Raw genomic sequence first — 20658 nt, 5'->3', positions numbered from 1 at the left:
CAGGAGAATATTTTACACTGCATAGCATTCATTTTTCATCTTCTCACTTTATTATTGTTTTTTTCTCTCTGTACATTAAAACATGGAAGATTATCTGCATATTATTTATATTGATGTAGGGGGAAAATAGATTTTAAAACTCTATATTAAAAACGTTTGCCTTCTTTCATTTTGTTTGCATTTGAATGGAAGCTAACTAGCTTATTCTACGCTGAACAAACAGCTCCTGTTTCCTGCAGGATAAGAAGGATAATGCTCCTCCATCGCCATCTTATTGTGATGGAGGGATTGGTGTGTCCTAGAAGCTATGTTGTTGGTGGCAATTTACCTCTGGTATGTTCTCCCAAAGCAACTTATTCTGGGTGAAAAGGGTAAACTAAGTCTGAATCATGCAAACCATTTGGATCATTGTTCCTTGGCTGGACTGAAGTTAAAAAGGCCCCATGCTTGAGCCAAGCCTAGAGGAGAACATTGTCAGCAAGTGAATGGTGGTCAGGGTTTAGCCCATGAGGCCAGCCTTCCTGTGGACACATTACTTGCAGGTCATTAAGGCCAAGAGATACCGGCTTGATATAGTGGAACTTGCCTCAATGCACAGGTTGGGTTCATAAACAGTTTCATGCAGAGGTGTTGTACTTTGCTCCACTCTGCAGCTGCCCTTGGTGAGAGCTGTTGAGTATACTTGCAATCCCTTGGCTGGGTACATGCACTTGGGTGTTTTCTCCAAAGGACGACAGGTTCGGGGAATGGGACCTGACTGTCGTTTGCGCTTACGTGTCAAACAATAGTTCAGAGTACACAGCCTTCTTGGGTTCCCTGAGTGGGGTGCTGGAAAATACCCCACTTTGTGACTTCACTGTCCTTTTGGGGACAATGACAGTGTGACCTTGGGAAAGTGTGACTGGGAGAAACAGTCTGTCTGAACCCGAAAGGTGTTCTGTTATTGGACTTCTGCTCTAACGTCAGCTTACCCTTATTGAACACCATTTTCGAGTACATGGGAGTCCATTAGTGGACCTGGCACTAGGACTTCCCGGGCCGAAGGTCAATGATCAACTTTTGTAATTGCATAATCAGATATGTGGCCGTATATTCTGGAGACTCGGGTGAAGAGAGGAGTAGAGCTGTCGTTAGAACGAGCTGGACCAGGTGGCAGGCTGGAATTTTAGACAGGACAGGCACACACAAACAGACAGTGAGGGTGTGCTGGAAACATTTGGCAGAGCCCCTGGTCCCCTGGATCTTCAAATCCCACCTTCTGTTGGTTTCATCAAGCAATGTCTTCCAACCCGGACTGGGGCAGTTTACGGCAGAGAGAGACACGGATAGATGAGAATTAACACCTCAAAGTTCAAGGCCATGGTCCTCAGCTGGAAAAGCCTGGAGTGCCTCTTTGGGGTACTTTCCCTCTTACATCTCTGGGTCTTGTTCACAAGTGAGGGGTGAGAGGGGCAGGTGGCTGACAGATGGATTCGGGCTGCATCTGCAGTGATGTGAATGCTGCATTGGTCCATCACAATAAAGAGAGAGCTAATTTACTGGTCAATCTACATTCCTACTCTTACTCATGAATAAGACCTGGTCAAGAGCTCTGGGTAGTGGCCGAAAGAATCAGATCGCAGATGCGAGAGGTGGAAATGAGCTTTCTCTCAAGAGTTATTGGGTTCAGCCTTAGAGAGAGGATGAGGAGCTGAGCCACTTGGAAGAAACTTGGAGAAGTCCATTACTACTCCTTGACATTGAAAGAAGCCAGTTGAGTTCAGGCATCTGACTAAGGTTCGTCCCAGATGCTTCGTAGGTGAGTTCTCGGTGAGGGCCCTGAGGCATCATGTATCTTGGCTGGCTTGGGAACACCTTCATGTACCCACCCAAGAGAGCTGGAAGAAATGACTGAGGAGAAAGAAGTCTGGATGTCTCTGTTATAATGCTGCCCCCATAACTCTGTTCAGGATAAGTGGGAGCAGATAGATGGATGCATGCATGCAAAGATGGATGGATATAATTCATAAATTTACACTTTTTTTGTGCCTTCAAACTCACCTTTACGCCCAGGAAAACCAGACTGACCAGGCTCTCCAGGGTTACCAGGGCTTCCTCTTTCACCAGGTATACCCGGATCACCTTGTGGATATGGCCCATTCGGCAGTGAAGCTGGAAATATGATTCCAGGCAAACCTTTCGGACCTGGAAACCCTGGAAGGGAAAGGGTGGAGAAAAAGAGGGATGAAGGAAAGATAAAAGATAGAAGAAAATTAAGAAGAAATTGGGGGAAAAAGATTGGGGGAAAATAAAAGATTTATGCTGTCCTACCTCTAATTCCTGCCGTTCCTTTGCTTCCAGGAAAACCAGGGTCACCTCTAAAACCATTGACACCAGGAATTCCAGCAAAACCACCATCACCCTTTTGTCCTGAAGGGCAAATATATAATATTTCAGTTTATCTTTTTGTTTTTTTAAATTGAAAACATATAGGAACAAACATAGAAATGTAGAAGCAGCATTTTTAGTTCATGCCATGTATTTTAGGCATACTCCACCTTTTAAACCAGGTCTGCCAAGGAATCCAGGGCCTCCAGGTAATCCTGGTTCGCCCTTTGTACCAGGGGTCCCTGGGAAGCCTGGCAGACCAGGGTCACCTCTGTCTCCCTGAGCTGTGCCTGGACCAGGTGGGCCGGGAAGACCTGGAGGACCTTGGAAACCTGTAAGAAAGAAAAAAGGAGAGGAAGAGAGAAATGAAATTCAAGGAAGGTTGAATAAATTAACGTTAAAGAGAAAATAAAGAAAAACTAAGCATAGAAAAGTAAAGGAAAATATAAAGGGAAAAAAGAAAAAATGCAAAAAAAGAAGAGAATGGAAAACAAAATCATCAAAATTGATTAAGGAAATGTATTTACCATACTGTCCATCCAGTCCAGGGAGACCTGCATCTCCTGTAGGTCCAGGAAAGTTTTCTATTGATATGGGTCCAGGAGGTCCAGGAATACCAGGGCTCCCTTTTAATCCAGAAGGACCTGACATACAGAAAGACAAAAATAATCTATTTCTATATATATTACTGCACATTGAATCTGCACCTTTTTATTTCATTGAAGTCTATTTCACCTGGTTCTCCTCTTTGTCCTTTTTGGCCGGGATACCCTGGAACACCAGGTTGGGAAACACCTCTTTCTCCCTTCAACCCTGGACTACCAGAAGGGCCAGGGCTACCTCCCAGAATTGCACCTAGATTCAAAAACAATAAAGTTGTTAAATCTTCCGTCTTTGCAAGCCTAAAACAATCAGAAGTATTTTGACCCCGATGAAGAGGGTGAAAAGGCTGAGCTTTGCCAAAGCTGTATGCCTCACAGCTTTGAATAATGAACTTTCCTTTTCTGCAGACACACAAAGGGCCAATATTCAAAACTGCTCATCTTTCCTCAGTTATCTAGCCATAACTACTAGATACATTTCAATTTTTAAACAGTTCAAAAAATTCTCACATGGCCATTGGAATACAGAGCAATTCAGCAGGTTTTTGAGGGGGTCTGAAGCAATGGGATTAGCAAAGTTTTCTCTTTTCCACAATTCCACAATAAGCATGGAGTTCCAAAGGGTTCTGTGCTAGTACTACTTCTATTTACATTATACATGCTTTCCTTTGAGGGTATCATGAGAAGGTACAGCATACATTTTCACTGTGATGCAGATGACACCCAACTGAAGCCAGATACGCCACAACAATTAGTTAAACTGTAGGAATGTCTTAAAGACATAAAGACCTCGATTAACTATAATTTTCTGCTTCCCAATTGCCCCTTTAACCCCAAAATGAAGCCCTAGGAATTCATCTACTCTTACTGGGTCATGCTAAGATTACCTTTAGCATACAACTCATGTTGTTTACTGAGTACTGAGTGAGTAGTGAGCTGTGAAATAAACATGGCTATAGACTGCCATATGAAGTATAGAATCAGCTGCTGTGTTAAATGTGATTCTTGCCTGGGTTTCCAGGCAGGCCTTTAGGTCCTGCTAAGCCATTAAGTCCATCCAAACCAGGAGGTCCAGGAAAACCTAAAACAACAAAAATAAAAAACAAACAAACATTCAAAAACACTGGAAAAGGCAATTTTTAACCTCATTTGGAAAAAATCATTGTAAGATTAGTGTATGAATGTAGTGGATTTTCTTTTTTCCTTTCACCTTTAAACCCACGATTTCCAGGGAATCCAGGCAAACCCGGAACCCCATCCAGTCCCCTTCCTATTCCTGGCAATCCAGGCTGACCCTTTGGTCCAGGGAAACCAGGAGAGCCTGCAGAGAAGAAAAACTACATCTCAACACTTTCTGTAAATACAAATCTCTATGAAGTCATGAAGGAATTACTGCAACAGGACTTTGTTTTCTTAGGTGTTACTCACCCATTATTCCATAACGTCCCTGTTCACCAGGAATCCCCTTCTGTCCGAGGAAACCTGGATTTCCTGGAAACCCATTATCGCCAGGTTCACCAACTTTCCCTTGGTCGCCTGTTGACATATTTAAAATGTTTTAAAACTTCAGAATCAGTGGTTGGAGACCAACTCTGATCTTCCCAAAAGCTTCCCCCCCAGTACTAAGAATTTATTCACCCCTACTAAATATATTTATTTTACTAAAAATAAAACATAAAGGAAATGTAAATTCTGATCCATGTCAGCAACTGTATAAAATATGACAACAACAACGCAGCAAGTGATGTGCTGCTGGATGCTTTTCTTTATTTACAGAGATTTGAAAAGCGAAAGACCATCTCTGAATTGAGGAGGGGGCCTAAGGGTACATCTTTCACCATCTTACAATGCTGTGATTGTAGCCGTTCCCCAACTCTCTGTGAATCATACTCATGGCCATTGATCAGTGGTTGCTGATCAATTGTCATGACAATTAAAGTTTTGCCATAACCGAGTAAGGTGAGTCTTACCTGGGATCCCTGAATCTCCTTGCCGGCCTTTAAGTCCTGGTGCTCCAGGATAACCAAAAGTTTCTCCAGGTAGTCCTATGAGAAAAAAAACATTTAAGTCAATGGATGTTTGCATTTGATTATGAACAGATGTAAAGAAGATGTTTATCATTGATGGTAGACTTCATATGTACTAGTGCTGTGCGATATGACCAAAATCTCATATCCCGATATAAGACATTTATCGTGCCGACAACGATATAAATCACAAACATTTAACATTTTCTGTAAATTCTGTGAATCTCGGGCAGCTCGACTTGCGTGAAGCTGGGTGTCGTGTACCTTATTTTAGGTATTTTTTTTGATGCATATTCCAAAATTTGATGTTTGAGAATAATGTATATTATCATCACGTCAGTTTATTTTGAAAAGTCGGAACAAGAGCTTTATTGTGACAGGTTTATGTGGAAAATAAAAAAAAGCAGACGGCGGAGCCACACACTGGGCTTACCGTTGTTGTTGCTAACGACAACGCATAAAAACAGTCGCTTGCCCATGCATAGTGCAGTTATTTTAAATATAAGAGAAAGTGAGAACTTTAAGAAATTAATATAGTCACTACAATATTGCCGTAAACGGTTGATTTTGCGACACAACGAAACAAATGATAGTGTAATACAGATGTTTTCATATCATCGTCCGATGCATATCGTCATATCGAACAGCCCTAATATGTACTCTCACCTTTGGCACCAGGCCGACCAACTTCTCCAGGTCTTCCAGGTAAACCTGGAAAGCCATCATTGCCCTAAAAAAACAAACAAACATCAGAATTTTAATCTCTGCGTGGCAAAATTTGCTACATGTATATGCATCTTTTCTTACTTTTGGTCCCACAGTGCCGGGGAATCCGATAATTCCAGATTCTCCTTTTTGTCCAGAGAAGCCTGGAAGTCCTGGTTCCCCAGAAAAGCCAGGTTCTCCTGGCAGCCCTTTACTCAGATCAGGGAAACCAGGAACTCCAGGTCGTCCTGGACGACCAGGTGCACCTGGCTGACCCTTGTCACCTGTTAACCCAGAGAAAGTTCGGAGTTTGTAACACAAGGTGATGGATGTTCTTTAAGAGCACAGTACATGATATTTTGTTTGGCTGTTAAGCTGAGAGGTATCCCAACACAGGCAACTGTAGATGCTCTCTGTCTGCGAGGCAGTATTTCCACTAATCTGAGTCACTGCCCTGGCCCTCTTTATTGTGCTGGTCCTCTCAGTACCTTCTGAAGTGCTGCTAATCACACAGACTATGGTTAATGTAGAAGGGCGTGCCTCAGTTATTGTTTTCTTCCTGACGCAATTGATATTAATTGATATTATTTTAAATGCTAGTTATGCTTCATCCACCAATTCAATGTTGAATTCCTCATCTATGAAAAAAATTCTTATTTTAAAAAATATTTAACAAATATGAATCTCTTCTCTAAATGATTTAAAATTCACCAGAAGTTAATTTATGCCCTTCAGATAATCCAGTGACGTTCTGAAAGAAGCAAAGCACTATGTTACCTCTGGGTCCAGTAAAGCCAGCAAATCCGGGTCTTCCAGGGTCTCCGATGTCTCCTTTCTCTACAAGCTGAGATGAAAGAGGTCTACCAGGAAGTCCGGGTGGACCAGGTAATCCTCTGTCACCTGCCAAAGTAAAAACAGAGGAATGTTGGTCCAAAGCCACAGTTCATGCTACTTGACTGATAAATTCTTGGCCCTGAAAGATAACCAAAATGAAAGAATTTTGATGATATATTTAGACGTGGTTCCAAAACAGGGGTCCCCATCATGAGAGCCAGTTGTTGTGGTGGTTCAACCAAACACAGTCTGTGAAAAACCTCTCATGGTGCCCAAACTTTAGGATGAGCATCTAATGGTGTGAGCCCTGCAGAAACCTACCAACCAATGGGAATGCCAAATGACAAATGGACTTCAAATGTACAAAAACTAAATATCTGGGATGCCATTAAAAAATAAAGTCTGACTTGTTCATGTAATGAAGATTGTTTGTATCAACTGCCCTTGAGATACTCTTGTGACAGAGCCAAGTATTAGGCGGGAACAAAACCAACAGTGGGGGAATTGTAGCCATGCGTAACCATGTCACACAGTTTGCCTCATGATAACCTCAAGGAGTAGTATTAGCATAGCTAATGTATTCTTTTATTCTCCCAGGATCAGTATTCCCATACTTATTCCTTTTGGGGACATTTTACCTTTAGTTCCAAAGAATCCAGGCGACCCAAGGCGTCCGTTTGCTCCAGGCACTCCAGGCTGTCCTTTCACTCCGGGAAATCCTGAGCTGCCAGGACGTCCTGGGAACCCAGGGAAGCCTATCATTCCTTGGAAGCCTCTGTCACCTGTGGAAATTAAGATAGTTAGTCACTATTATGATATCTGTAACAAAGCACAATGGCAGTGACAGTGTCAGTAATACTGGACAGGTAACTGAAACATATGAAGCAGAGAAAAAAAGTGAAACCTTTTTCCATCATTGGTTGGCTCTAACTTGTGCAAACTAATAAGAATAAAAATTAACTGAGAGGTCATGCTTCCCTTAGGCAGCATCATTCCAGGGTATAGCACACATTTTCTTTGTTATACAGATGACACTCAGGTTTATCTATCCTCGAAGCCTGACGACACAAACCTGCAAAAGTGTACGTTAAATGGCAGGAATGTCTTAAAGACATACAGACTTGATGACCTCTAAATTCTGATGAAACTGAGGTCATTGCACTTGGCCCTAAAAATCATGCAAACATATTGTCTAACCTAATTATCTGGGCTTCTACTAACACTGTGAGATATCTTGGAGTTGTTTGACCAGAATTTGTAATTCATTGTTATCAGGCTTAAAAACTCCCTGAAAAGCCTTAAAAAAGGAATCTTGTTCACCACTACACCATGGTCATGACAAAAAAAACTTGATGAGATCATTAGATTATAGTATTGACCATATTACTGATATTTGCACAATGGTGATATGAATTCCCCAACCATGCCTTTATAATATGGGAGTCAACTAGTAGGATCAGTCCGTCCATCATCATAGTCATTAAAGTCATGATCAACATCTAACACAACACTACTAAAAATGACAAACGTGGCCTTGAAAAAAAACAACTTCTGCAGACCCTTTCTTCCTGGTGCTCCTGGAATTCCAGCTATAGTTCCTGGTCCTGGTAAACCGGGGCGTCCCCTTGTTCCTGGTAACCCAGGAGTACCAGGTCTTCCGGGAGTTCCTTTCATCCCAGCAGGCCCTGGGAAACCTGGGTCTCCTCTCTCTCCTTTCCGACCAGGGAAACCTGCCAGTAATGTAAGAAGAGACAGTGAGAAAAACAAAACACTGATAACAATCTGACATTCATATAGACATATGGAAAAATGGCTGCTGGCTAATTATCTGGAAAAGCATGCAGTCTTCGGGTGCTTACCAGATTTTAAAATTACACAAATACAACCTCAAATGAACGACAACACGTTTCATTCTACACCATTTCATTATTTATTTGACAGAAAATTAAACGACACGATAATGTAGTCCAAAAGTACATCCCATGATTCAATAGTAGTTAGCACCACCTTTAGCAACAATAACTTGATAATGTTCTGTATGATTTTATCAGTCACATCATTTTCTAATAATCTTGGCTCAATATTCTTGATAGCGTTACTTCAGTTCATGAAGGTTTACAGAAATTAATTCATGCACAGCTGAACACAGCATTTAAGTCAGGTTGAGGTCTGGACATTAACTGGGCCTTTGTAGCACATTGTTTCTCTTCTTTTTCAGTCATTCTCATGTAAATTTGCTGCTGTGCTTGGGATCACTGTTCTGTTGCATGACCCGATTTATACCTTTATCTTTATCTGTATGTCACGGTCCTGGGTTTGTGACCCAGTGTTTGTGTTTTCTGGTTTAATTTATATTGGTTCTGTTTCCATGCCTCCCCTGTGTCGATGCTCCATGTGTAGTCCATCACACATGTTAAGTTCTGTCTCCATGTTTATTCATCTGTTTCCCAGTCGTGTCTCTCGCTGCCTTGGTTCCCTGTGTTCAGTTAGTCTATGCCTTAGTGTGTGTGTCTCATGTTTCCTGTTTTATTTTGATAGTCTGTTGTCCTGTCAGTTTTGCTTCCTCCCCGTCTCGTTATGTCTGATTAGTTCCAGCTGTGTTTCCCCCTGTTTCCCATCATCCCGTTATCCTCCGTGTAATTAGTCTGCTGCCTGTTGTTGCGTTACTTAGTAACGCAGTAACACAGTGTGCGTATGGGAAAGTAACAGTAATCTAATTACTTTTTTGTAGTAGTAATCCCTGACTTTTCTCGCTACTTGAAAAAAGTAATCGGATTACATCACTTTTAACACATTACTGCCCATCTCTGATAATGACCTTTAACATTTAACTTGACAACTGAGCCCTGTAGAGTCTGAGATGTACCTCTTGCGGATTTTCTCTGAGCATTGCAGGACTGACTGAGGTCGAAGTTGCTGGTAGGACCGCTCCTGGGAACACTTTTTACGCAATGCTTCTTCTTTTCGCTTTTGTTTTTGTTTAATAAACACACAATGCAACATGTTTTGTAGTTCATCTGAGGCTGTGTTTGCCTAATTTTAAGACCTGCTAAGGACCAGACTATCATTATTATGTTCTTATAGATACAACCTTAGAATTTAAGAGGGTAATCTTTCTTTTTTTACCATAACTGTATCATAATATAATAATAATATCATTTTTTATGATAAATACACTTACCTCCAACTATCAGGTTTTAACCTAGTTTTTTAATCTTTTAACACACATATTAAAGCAGCCTTGCAAACAGCAACAACAATGCCATCACACATTTCTTTACAATACTTCATTGCTGCGATTGGGCTGTAATTGCACCCAGATTGCAGATTTTGTTGCAAAAATATGAAAGCTCAGTGTGGCTAATTTTGATACTCCAATTACAGGAGAACCAGCCGATTGGTAATCATACTGTTTCTGAGTGCAATTCCAGACTAGCAAGGTTAAGCCATCTAAAGCACACTAACTGCTACTGTTTACATTCTTAAAAAATGAACCCATTTCCAGCACATCTGTGCTGCAAAGTTGCAGCTTATCACTTTTTGATCAATGCAAGGATGTGCTGAAAATAAGAAGTCCTTTTAAGAGTGTAAAATGAAAAGCTTCTAGCTTTGAGTTAAACAGCGTTTGCCCCCAAATCTTCAATTTTCACACAAACCTGTTACAGTTAATTCATCAAACACATCTGGAACTGATTAGACAGAAACACTTAGTTCACAATGAGGTTAGTCGTTTCTGCAAGTAAGAACAGCAAACAGTGGCTTTCACATTTCTTGTGGAAATGCTTTGTTTACACAACTGTTACAAAATATCCATCTGGTTCAGTCTTTCTGTGGGGTGTGATGATGTCATTTCCTTCTAACATCATAGTTTTATGTACTTTAAAATAGTTAATGATGCAAACACAGTCACATGGCACAATTTGATGAAGCACCTCATCAAACATAGGCAAAAGTGATCCTTCTCTTAGATAATGAGGTAACACTATACCCCCTCCCAAAAGATAAAAATAAATAAAAAACAAAAATAAAATTAAATAAATCAATTAATATGCCATTCAATTAATCAAAAATAATTTGAAAATAATAAATAATATAGGCATTAATGTTTTGCTTTGCCTCTGTATTCATTCACCTTCATATTAATTTGCCCATTTATTTCCTTTACCATCTTTTTTTTCCAGAGAAGTGGTGTTACACCCCATACGAGACTCCACGACTGCACTGTGGAGATGGACATTTGTGCGCAGCGCAGATGAGAAATGAAGGCAGCAGTTCAAGTGTTTGTTCTAATACACCAACAGCAAGAGGATGGAGGAAATGCAAGCCAAGGGTGGCGCGGCTGGGCGGGAGGAGAGATGGACAATGGGACGAGGGAGAGAGTGTCTCACCTGGGCAGCCTATAACGAGTGACCCAACACCAACAAAAAAAGGATGGAGGGTTGAGAGGATGGATGGAGATGATGATGGTGGTGGTGGTGTTGGGGAAAAAAGATGAAAGTGACAAGGAGGAAGAACAGAGACATGGAAAAATACAACAATACAAAAAAAGAGGGAGAAGACATTCTCGTGGGTGATGCAGTGTTTGATAAACAACAACACGATTCAAACGGGCAACTGTGATGATGGATGACTGTGAAAGAACGATGGAAAAAAAGAAGAATGAACCAGGGCTGGTGCAGGGATGAGAGGTGAAGGATTTCAGTAGAGATCAAGTCATATTTCACCTTCTTTTGCAATAATTCACACTAAGAATCTCTCAAAGGTACAAATTAGAGTGTAAAATGTGCAAAAAATAAAACAAAACCCCCAAATCATTTTTTCTCTCACCTGGTGGTCCTCTCAGACCCTTGCTACCTTCAGGGCCAGGTGGACCAGGAATGCCACCAACTGGGTCACCTGGAAGCCCAGGAAGGCCAGGACTACCAGGAATACCGTTAACTCCGCGTTCTCCTTTTCGACCAAGAGCACCAGGACGTCCATCAAATCCTTCAAGAACAGACTTTGTTTACAAAGTGTTGCTTGCACAAGCATTTGAATGCTAAGTCAGCTGACATTTGTTATTTCAGGACACCAGTCAAATACTATGTTTTTATTTGGTTTTGTTCAAATAGGTAACTGACTTAAATCCTGCTACCCACCAGGGATTCCGGGTCCTCCAGGTGTTCCCGGCTGGCCCTTGTCTCCAGGAATTCCTGGTAAACCGTTCTGTCCAGGAAATCCAGGTGTAGCTCCAAGCACCTCTCCAGGCTGGCCCTTGGCTCCAGGACGGCCTGGGAGACCGTCCTTACCCCTGGGCCCGTCAAAACTCTGCCCTGGGATACCTGGAATACCAGGGTCCCCTCTGGGTCCAGTGAAACCTGCAGGGAATGACAGGCCGAGGAACACATTAAAATGCACAACAGTGAAGTAGGAAGCACCCTCTCTATGGCTCTCTCTGTGACAGGAAGTTGTAACCAACCAAGGTGGAACGTAAGACAGAAAACCGCCAAAGATCAAGATTAAAGATTAAATATCGAAGGACTGAATGTGGGGAAATTCAGAATTTTTGATTTCAGATGAAGTTCAGGGTGGACTCTGAATGTAAGCAGTTTATGTGAACAGATCTGGGTTTTTTGCCCTATTATCCCAGTTAATCAGTCTGCTATCACTAACAGATTGCATGTAATTACCACTTGATCCCATTTAATCACAAAGTGATAGCAGACTGACTCAGTCTTCTTGCCATTTTAACGCCATCTTGAAACACCAAGGTTGCTTTGAAGACATCACCTGCCCATGCGCATGGTTATAGGCCATGGTTGTAGACGTGGCCCCTGCAACGCGAACATTTCAAGATCGCCACAATTACTTTTTAACATGTTTTTGACATGTTTTAAACATGTCATTTTTTTATGGCACAGCCTCCAGTAACTGCTTTAGTGTGTCATGAATTATCTTTAAATAATAAATCATAATAGTAAATCATTTATCCTAATCATGAATGCAGCACTAGAAGCAAATGAAACAAGCTGTCAGGGGCTGGGTCTGTGACCCACTGTTTTGAGTTTATTTTGTATTTGTGATTTTCTTATGTTAAGATTGCGATAATATTAAGTTCTGGTGTTATTATTTAGTTAGCATTTAGTTGAGTTTTATTCTAGTTTTTGTTCCATCAGTGTCTCCTGATTTATGAGTCGTTTCCTGTCCTCTATGTAGTCGGTCTCGTCCTCTGTGTTTTTACTTTCATTTTGGCCAGTGCATTAGTCTCTCCCTTCTGTTCCATGTTCTAATTGTCACCTTTGTGCTGTCGTGTCTATGTTCCATTATGTTTCCTGTTTTATTTTGTAAGTCTTGTTTCCATGTTCAGTGTGTTTAGTTTTGCTTCCCCTGTGGCGTCATGTTTATTTGTTTCAGCTGTGTTTCCCCAGGTGTTTCCACTTCCATCATTACCCTTCTGTGTATTTAAGTCGCCCATCTTCCTCCGTTGAGTGTCGGGCTGTGTGGTTGTCTTCATGTCAAAGTCACGTTAGGTCACAGAGTTTCTGCATCCAACTGTCCGGGTTCATGTTCATGCTCATGCTCATTTTCATGTTTGGATTATTTCACAGTTACATTTTTGCATGTTCCCATTCAGTTTCATGTTCTTGTCTTTTGTCATCATTTCATAGTTTTAGTTTTCCCACTTTAGGTTTTAGTTTAGTTCCACCTTTGTTTTCGCCTTGCCTCATTTTTCTATTTTTTGTATCTTGTGTCTGCTTTTGGGTCCAATTCATAAACACACCAGCTATCCCTGCCATGACACTACCTCTGTGAAATAGCATAATTTGCATTACAATGAAAAAAACCTTTTAGTTTCATTTCTAATTATTTGACTTTTGCATGTTATGTCTTATTGCAGTCTGGATCGCAATGAGTACAGAGAAACCCCACCACGCAATTTTACCTTCAGGTCCACGCACGCCTCCGGTGCCGGGGTCTCCTCTTTCTCCTTTGGGGCCATCAAACCCTGGACGTCCAGTGGTCCCTTGGAGCCCTGGTTTACCTTTAAGACCTGTCAAAGAGGCACAAGTTGATCTCTTATTATTAGCTGATTCTGATGATTTGTTTTCCCAGTTTGTAAGCAATAGTCACAACAACAATACAAGCAGTAATACAGATCAACAAAGTTGTTAAATAAAATTATTAATGAATATATTCATCTTATTCCTGTAAACACTGATTGAGAATCTTAATTGATCAACTAGAAAACCTAGAGGAACAAAGTAAAATCATGCAATTTGCACCTGTATCTAAAAATGAACAATGTGAAAGTGCATGCAAAGAGGACCTATTGTGCTTTTTTCTATTTCCTGTTTGTTCCATTGGTAGATTGGTGCATTAAACATGGGCAAAATTTGAAATATTGAGGTCAACTTGTGTAAAAGTAAACTACTACAATCTATTCTTGGATCCGTGATGTCATAGAGAGGGACAGGCAGCCAATCAGAGAACATATGGTGGAAAGGTGTGTGTGTGTGTGTGTGGGGGGGGGGGGGGCTAAGACATCTGTTAAATCGTACCTGGTTGTCCAGAGAAACCGGGATCGCCTGGGTCTCCTGCCTCACCCGTAAATACGCAAGGCAGAGTTTCTCCTGGTAGCAGTCATACACAGGTTAGCATTCAGACCTCGAGCACTTGAATACACATTTACAGTGAACACTTGGACACATAATAGCTGCATCTAAAAATGTATACCTATTTATATATAAACACAGTTATTTATAGTTGTGTGTTCTTTTCATCTCATCAAATCAGGGCCAAGAGTTGAATTAGCACAATGTAGCACAGGTCAAAATCACATGTTAATAAATACAAACAAAATCTCTTTTAACACCATTTTAGACATATGTGATAATGTATTATTATAAATAACTGCAATATAAACACAGTGACACAGTAAAATGTTGGATAATAATATTCAGTGAATGTTTAGTTGCGGTGCCGATTGTCTATCACATCCACTCACGCCAACAGAGACTTTTTGTGCAGGGAGTTAGAAGCAAATTCATCATATTAAGAAGATAATGGGAATCAGAAATCCATTACGGGTTTTGTGTTTGAGGATCAGTTGTATTATTTCCATTAGCACCCTCTCTTTCTTTCCCACTTGGTCACCTTTCATTGGTTAAAAGCATTTTAAGCAGAGGCATGGCTTGAAAACATGCGCAAGATTTCAGCAGCTTTGATTGGAGGAAGCAGAGCGCGTATAAACAGCCCTGAAGCTCGACAGTCAATCATCGACTGATTGGGCCTGAGTGGAAACCCTGAAGACGCAGGGAGCGAGAAGCTTCCATCGGCCTCGTCACGAACAAATGATTGACAGTTAGCCAGTTGTTTCCAGAGTGCACTATGTTTCCCATGATTAAGGGAGACTGGGGCTTTTTCTGAAAAGACTTCCCTTATGAAACAATTATAAGCTGTAATAAGACCTCAAAAAATAGTCTGAGCTCCCAGACTGTGAAAAATATCTTTGACATAATGTTCTTTGAAAGAGCTGCAGAAACACTGGAGTTTCTTAGGTGTTTACCAAGGGTCTACTAATATTACTAGGGCAGAATGATAAAAAGGATAAACGTGGGCTATTTTGGAAAATTCATAACCTGGCAACCCAAAGCTGATGAATGGCTTACATCCAGGCTATCACATCATTAACCCTCTGAGATCTAAGTCATCATCTGTGCCAAACCTAACCCTAACTCTAACCCTAGGCAATCAGAATCTTTCGTTCTTTTTATGCCCAAATCTTGGCAATTAGGGAACAAAGAAAACAACTTTTGTTTAACCAGAATATAGGCTTAGGTTCGGGTTATGATCACAAGTTATTTTGTCTCCCTAAAGATATACTGAGTAACTTTTCCCTTTTCTATCTTCAAGGTGCTACAAGCTTGACTAAAGCAAAGCCCATGGTTACATTTTTAATGGTCATCATTGATACGATGTCTTCTTTTCTCTCTATTTTAGTTTTATGAATTATGACATTTACAGTTCATTACACACTATTGCAATAACTTTGGACCCAACTGTTCGTGGTAGGTTTACTGGCCTAAAAGGTTTCTCTAGTTTTTGAAATTCATGTAATTAAAGCATCATTCACTGAATGTGGAATGCTCTTTTTCTGAAACCCATCAGACAGACCAAACAGGTTGCTTCCATTGTAAACAGCAGCAGCATATTCATCCACCAGCTGCTGGTCTGCCTGAAACTAACTCTAGAGGTTCTGTCGAAGGCTCGCTAACCTGGCTGGTGGATAAAAGAATCAGTTACCCACCCTGTCCCTCTTCGGTGTCATTAAGCCCTTCACAGATGCTTTCACCTGGATAGATACACATGCACAAAGGAGGTCAGAGAGACGAGGGGATGGATGGATGGGGGAGATAAAGATAGGTAGAGAGAGAGGGAGAGGCAGAAGGTGGAAGCATACAAAGCCAGTTAGGTTGATTTGCATGCGCCAATAAAGCCACTGAGTTGGGTTTTTATCACAACAGGTATCAGCAAATCAGCAATAAGTTCCGTTTAATTAATTCAAAGCTCATTCAGTTCAGGCAAAAACAGGTTATTGCCGTCAACATGAGAGGAGAGAGAGGAAGGAGGGGCATCTGTGCGCCCGCGATGCATGCCAACACTTCGTTCTCTCTTAACTCCTGCCAGCGACAATAACCTTCATATTAAAAGCAAAAATTAATCAGTCGTCATGGTATGAAAGCACACATTCATACTGAAGATGAGTGGCCAGCTGCTGCCGAAAGGTTTGTGTCATTTAGTCTCAGAGAGGAAGAAGCGGACGTCTGCTGCTGCCATCATTTTATATTCGTTGTGGCTGTAGCAAAAAATTGAAAAGTGTAGCTAGAAGCTGACTGTTGTTAAGCTAATATAGGATTGGTTAGTAAAAAAAAAGATTTGCAAAAGAAAATACACATAAAAACTCTGTTTTGGTTTGGTTATATAAATTTAGTTTAGCAGCAGATGTTTGGGTAAAAAGCCAGAGATGGCAAACATCAAACTTCTCACCTGTTCTGAGACTAAACAAGCACAGTCCTTTTAGCTTAATCAGCAATTACATCATCATCATTGAGCATCAATCATTCCATTAAGGAAGCAGTTTATAGATTGTTGGCTGCAGGTGAAGTGTGTAAGTACATTAATGGAGACCGTTAATCATTTCGTTAATCGTTTGCTGCTGCAGCCGAGGAAACACGGAGAGCAGGAAGCTGCTTTGGAAGAGGAAATCTAACAAGAGCCACAAGCTCTGCTCAGGTCCTGGACAGGCTGCCTCACAGAGGTCTTATAATGATCTAGCATGTGAGGATGATAACTGTTGTGGATATCGCCCTGTTGAAGAAGACTGCATGACACACATTCACATATTTTATGTCATTCTCTGTCTCACGGACACACACTCAAAACAGCATTATTTACCTTTCACTCCAGGTGAACCAGGTGGCCCTGGCAAACCAGGTATACCGGGTTCTCCAGGGTCTCCACGCAAGCCGGGTGCTCCATCAAAGCCAATGCCCGGCTCACCAGGGCCTCCAGGACGTCCCTTAGAACCTGGAAACCCTTGGAATCCTTTTTCTCCCCTTGAGCCGATGCCTGCATCACCCTAGAGAGGAGAGGAGAGGAGAGGAGAGGAGAGGAGAGGAGAGGAGAGGAGAGGAGAGGAAAGGAAAATAAGGAAAGGGGGAAAAAGGGTAGGATATGAAAGGAAAGAGAAAACCAAAAGAAGGTGAGGAAGGAGAAAAAGGAAAGTTTGAGGAAAAAAGAAAAAGAAAGTAAAAAAAAGCAAAAAAGGTAAGAGAAAGGAAGTGGTAAAACAAAAGAATGATAATGAAGAGGGAGGAGAGAAAACAAAAGATAAAAGGAAATAAAAGGAAGGAAAAGAGAGGAAAGGAAATAGATGGTAAAATACAAAATAAAGGGGGAAGAAAAGGAGATGAACAGAAAGGCACAGAAATTATACAGGAGAAGAAAGGAAATAAGGGAATGAGATGAAAAGGCAGGAAAGAAGCGAGACACGAAAAACAAAAGAAGAAGAAAGGGAAAGAAACGAAATGACAGGACAGAAAGTATAGGAGAGGAAAGAGGAAATGAGTTGACAATGATCCTCGTTTGGACGTCTTTTTAAAAACGTATTCAATTTAAATCTTTCTGAAGATGAATTAATATGTAAACTGTGTTTTGAAGGACTCACTGGGGGTCCGGGAAATCCAGGGAAGCCAGGCAGTCCATCTCTTCCAGGATTTCCTGTTTCACCTGTAGGTCCTCTGGGTCCAGGATCTCCTATGACTCCCTTCGGAGCCAGATTTAGGGTGGGGTAATATGGAGCCCCCTTCTCTCCTTTACGCCCGGGGAAGCCCCGCTGACCAGGAGGACCCTGCAGAGGGACAGAAATGTGAAACTTCAGAAACTGGTATTATTATTATTATTATTATTATTATTGTTATTATTGATTCCCATTCAAGTCATATCAGGGGCAGAGTTTTGCTTACACTAGGTCCTGGAAGACCACTGAAGCCGAGTGAACCGGGGTCTCCCAGAAAACCCTTCACCCCAGGGAACCCAGGATTGCCATTGGTTCCTGGAAGTCCAGGTGGTCCAACTAACCCCGAGAAGTCTCCTCCAGAACATCTGCAGTCACCAGGGTCACCTGCAGGATGGCGGGATTAAGAATTGTAGATTGTAGCACTTATGCTTTGATTCCCAGTAGTTGTGTTTTAGTTTCCTTGGATACCGATGCTTCGTATTTGTATTTTGTAGCTTGCTTTTCATTTATTACATCTGCTCCTTTGTGCCTAAACTCCTCACTCACCTCTTCACTTCCCAACAACAATTTAGACTCATTTTGAAAGAAAGGCGCTATGATTTAAATATATTTTTGCAAGAAGCAAATCATTTCATTTCATGAAGTCTGCATATCTGCGTGTACCTCTAAACCCTTTGGCACCAATGTTTCCTGGCAATCCCATGGGACCAGGCAGCCCGGGGACTCCAGGGGGAGCAGTTGGTAGACCTTCAGAGTCCCCTGCAAGCACAAACACACACGCAAAGTTACACCCATTAGAGGTTACACTGACCGCAGAGTAGCTTTAAAAGTCACAAATTGTTACTTTAAGATTTTACACAAACACTTTATACTTGTTTAAGTTTCTGGAACTGATTTATTGCTTCTCCTTTTTAAACCATGCTTTCAATAACCGGAAGAGAAAGTACTCAAGCCAGCAGAGTGGAAGTGCAGCTTGAAGCCACAGTTTAAAATCAGGTTAGTTTGCTTTGTTTGGTTTCCAGATTTGACAAAAGATTTAAGCTGCTGTTGCAAGATGAGAGGCTTATTTTTTGTCATCTTAAAATGTAAAACAACATGAACCCTTTCAGTGATTTTACATCGACCGTCATGGTTAAGGGCTACTTGCCAGAAGCAGCATGCACAGCCTGTTGCAGTTCGGAGCCTTACCCCGGCAAAGAAAATACCCAAACACAGTCATCTTCCATGCAAGTGAAATCATCTTATAACCACCTTTGGATGTTTTTCCAATGATTTCCTTCCAGTATGTTACACAGACAGTTTCTCCCGGTGTTTCCATGAGTTTGTTTTAGAAATAAACAGTCATTAAAAAAATATTTTGCTGGCAAGCGTTAATGTCCACGTGAAATCTGTGAATTACGTTCACAGCAGGCGACACTTTGTCACCAGAGATGAGAGAAGCAGCTTGGATCAGTAGAGAGAGCCTCTCATATCCAAGACTGAAGCTGGCTACACTCTATACTTACCACCGCTCCCTCCACAGCACAGAAGTGAATAAAATAAAGCATTGTGGCAGCTAGATGCTGCCTGTGAAAGTTGAGTGTGCTGTTTTGACTTTCGCTTTGGCAGGGAGATTGTTGCTGCCGAGTTTCAAAGAAATATGGCTGCCTTTGGGATACCTGTAGGACTGACCTGTATCAGGATAGATGTAGCAGGGGCCAGCGTTTGTGCCTTGGAGGACAGCAAAGTCAGTCAGCTGTTATACTTGAAAGTGTTTTTATTTCTTGTCTTTCACTTCTACCGAGTAATTGAATTTTATTGCGTTAAAAATGTAAAAATCTATTTTTTTATATACTGAACAATATTTCGCTTCAATCCCCGTGACCCCAACAGTAACAGAAACTGAGCCCAACTTAAACAACAGTCAAAGCTCAAACATGTATAAGAAAATTAGAAGGAGGAAAATAAAAATAAAGCTGTATTTTAAAATATTCAGTTTCTACTTCTGCTCGCCTGAGAGGGAAGGACCACAGAGTTATATCTGCTGTTTTTGTGTAATTATACCTGGAGGGCCTTGAGGTCCAGGAAGGCCACTGGGTCCTGGGGGCCCAGGGGGTCCTGGGAAACCTTCAAAACCAGTGGGTGGTAAGCCGGGGTCACCCACTTCTCCTTTTACACCTTTGGGCCCAGGAGGACCTTGAAGACCTGTGTGCACAGACAGCTTCTGTTGTCTAAAGATCATCACTGATGGTGGTTAATCCTCCATGATCAGTGTGAATCTGTGTGTATTACCTGGACCAAAACGATCAGGTCCTGGTTGGCCGGGAGGTCCTTGAAAGCCTGGAAATCCCTGGTCACCCCGGGGTCCTGGAAAGCCACGTAAACCCGAGTCCCCTGGAGGTCCTGCAACCAATCACAGAAGAGGTGGTTAAAGGGCAGGTGGTTCACAGGAACACGTGTAATAAAAATAAGGTCTCCATGTTACCTTGAATAGCATAACCCCCATTAACAACAGACGTAGGTCCTGGGGGTCCGGGGTCTCCCTGGTCTCCCTACAAGATGTACCCAAAAAACAGGTTAGAGCAGAAATATTGATGGTATCATCTCTCTAAATCTTTAACCAACATATAGATAAGTAACCATTTTTAGTTAGCTAACCATAAAACCCAGAGGGTGCCATCTGAAAATGTGTCATTGAGTTATATTAACATGCTTTCACTGATGCTCGTCTGCTCGTCTGGCTGTAATGAGTGGTTGTTGAGTTACTGCCTTCTTCTCCGCTCAGAGTACTCAAGCCATCAAGCCATTCTTCTTTGATATTAACAAGGCATCTTCATCCACCTTTCTTCCTCATTCTTTGCTCGGT

General features: G+C 41.5%; 1 protein-coding gene across 5 annotated transcripts in view; it reads right to left on the bottom strand.

Moving 5' to 3' along the window:
- The window catches only part of col4a6 (collagen, type IV, alpha 6), a 141939-nt gene that overhangs the window by 4143 nt on the left and 117138 nt on the right, over nucleotides 1-20658 (bottom strand). For 3 of the 5 annotated variants that reach the window (XM_039610141.1, XM_039610140.1, XM_039610145.1), the window contains 27 exons: nucleotides 20278-20344; nucleotides 20085-20195; nucleotides 19857-19997; nucleotides 18477-18572; nucleotides 18040-18197; nucleotides 17742-17924; nucleotides 16970-17153; nucleotides 15822-15866; nucleotides 14074-14145; nucleotides 13458-13565; nucleotides 11674-11892; nucleotides 11363-11521; nucleotides 10924-10932; nucleotides 8095-8265; nucleotides 7174-7317; nucleotides 6479-6601; nucleotides 5804-5985; nucleotides 5663-5726; nucleotides 4940-5014; nucleotides 4398-4505; nucleotides 4180-4290; nucleotides 3979-4050; nucleotides 3103-3222; nucleotides 2895-3011; nucleotides 2538-2699; nucleotides 2311-2409; nucleotides 2041-2193 (listed from right to left, as the gene is read on the bottom strand). In XM_039610141.1, coding sequence (XP_039466075.1) covers nucleotides 2041-2193; nucleotides 2311-2409; nucleotides 2538-2699; nucleotides 2895-3011; nucleotides 3103-3222; nucleotides 3979-4050; nucleotides 4180-4290; nucleotides 4398-4505; nucleotides 4940-5014; nucleotides 5663-5726; nucleotides 5804-5985; nucleotides 6479-6601; nucleotides 7174-7317; nucleotides 8095-8265; nucleotides 10924-10932; nucleotides 11363-11521; nucleotides 11674-11892; nucleotides 13458-13565; nucleotides 14074-14145; nucleotides 15822-15866; nucleotides 16970-17153; nucleotides 17742-17924; nucleotides 18040-18197; nucleotides 18477-18572; nucleotides 19857-19997; nucleotides 20085-20195; nucleotides 20278-20344 — 3253 coding nt within the window. The remainder of the gene's footprint in view (nucleotides 1-2040; nucleotides 2194-2310; nucleotides 2410-2537; nucleotides 2700-2894; nucleotides 3012-3102; nucleotides 3223-3978; nucleotides 4051-4179; nucleotides 4291-4397; nucleotides 4506-4939; nucleotides 5015-5662; nucleotides 5727-5803; nucleotides 5986-6478; nucleotides 6602-7173; nucleotides 7318-8094; nucleotides 8266-10923; nucleotides 10933-11362; nucleotides 11522-11673; nucleotides 11893-13457; nucleotides 13566-14073; nucleotides 14146-15821; nucleotides 15867-16969; nucleotides 17154-17741; nucleotides 17925-18039; nucleotides 18198-18476; nucleotides 18573-19856; nucleotides 19998-20084; nucleotides 20196-20277; nucleotides 20345-20658) is intronic. The other 2 variants (XM_039610143.1, XM_039610144.1) reach the window with 2 other exon arrangements.

Source organism: Oreochromis aureus, linkage group 3 (genome assembly GCF_013358895.1).
Source record: "Oreochromis aureus strain Israel breed Guangdong linkage group 3, ZZ_aureus, whole genome shotgun sequence".
Lineage (NCBI taxonomy): Eukaryota > Metazoa > Chordata > Actinopteri > Cichliformes > Cichlidae > Oreochromis > Oreochromis aureus.
The sequence above is the reverse complement of the archived record's forward strand: the minus strand, read 5'-3'. Positions and strand labels throughout refer to the sequence as shown.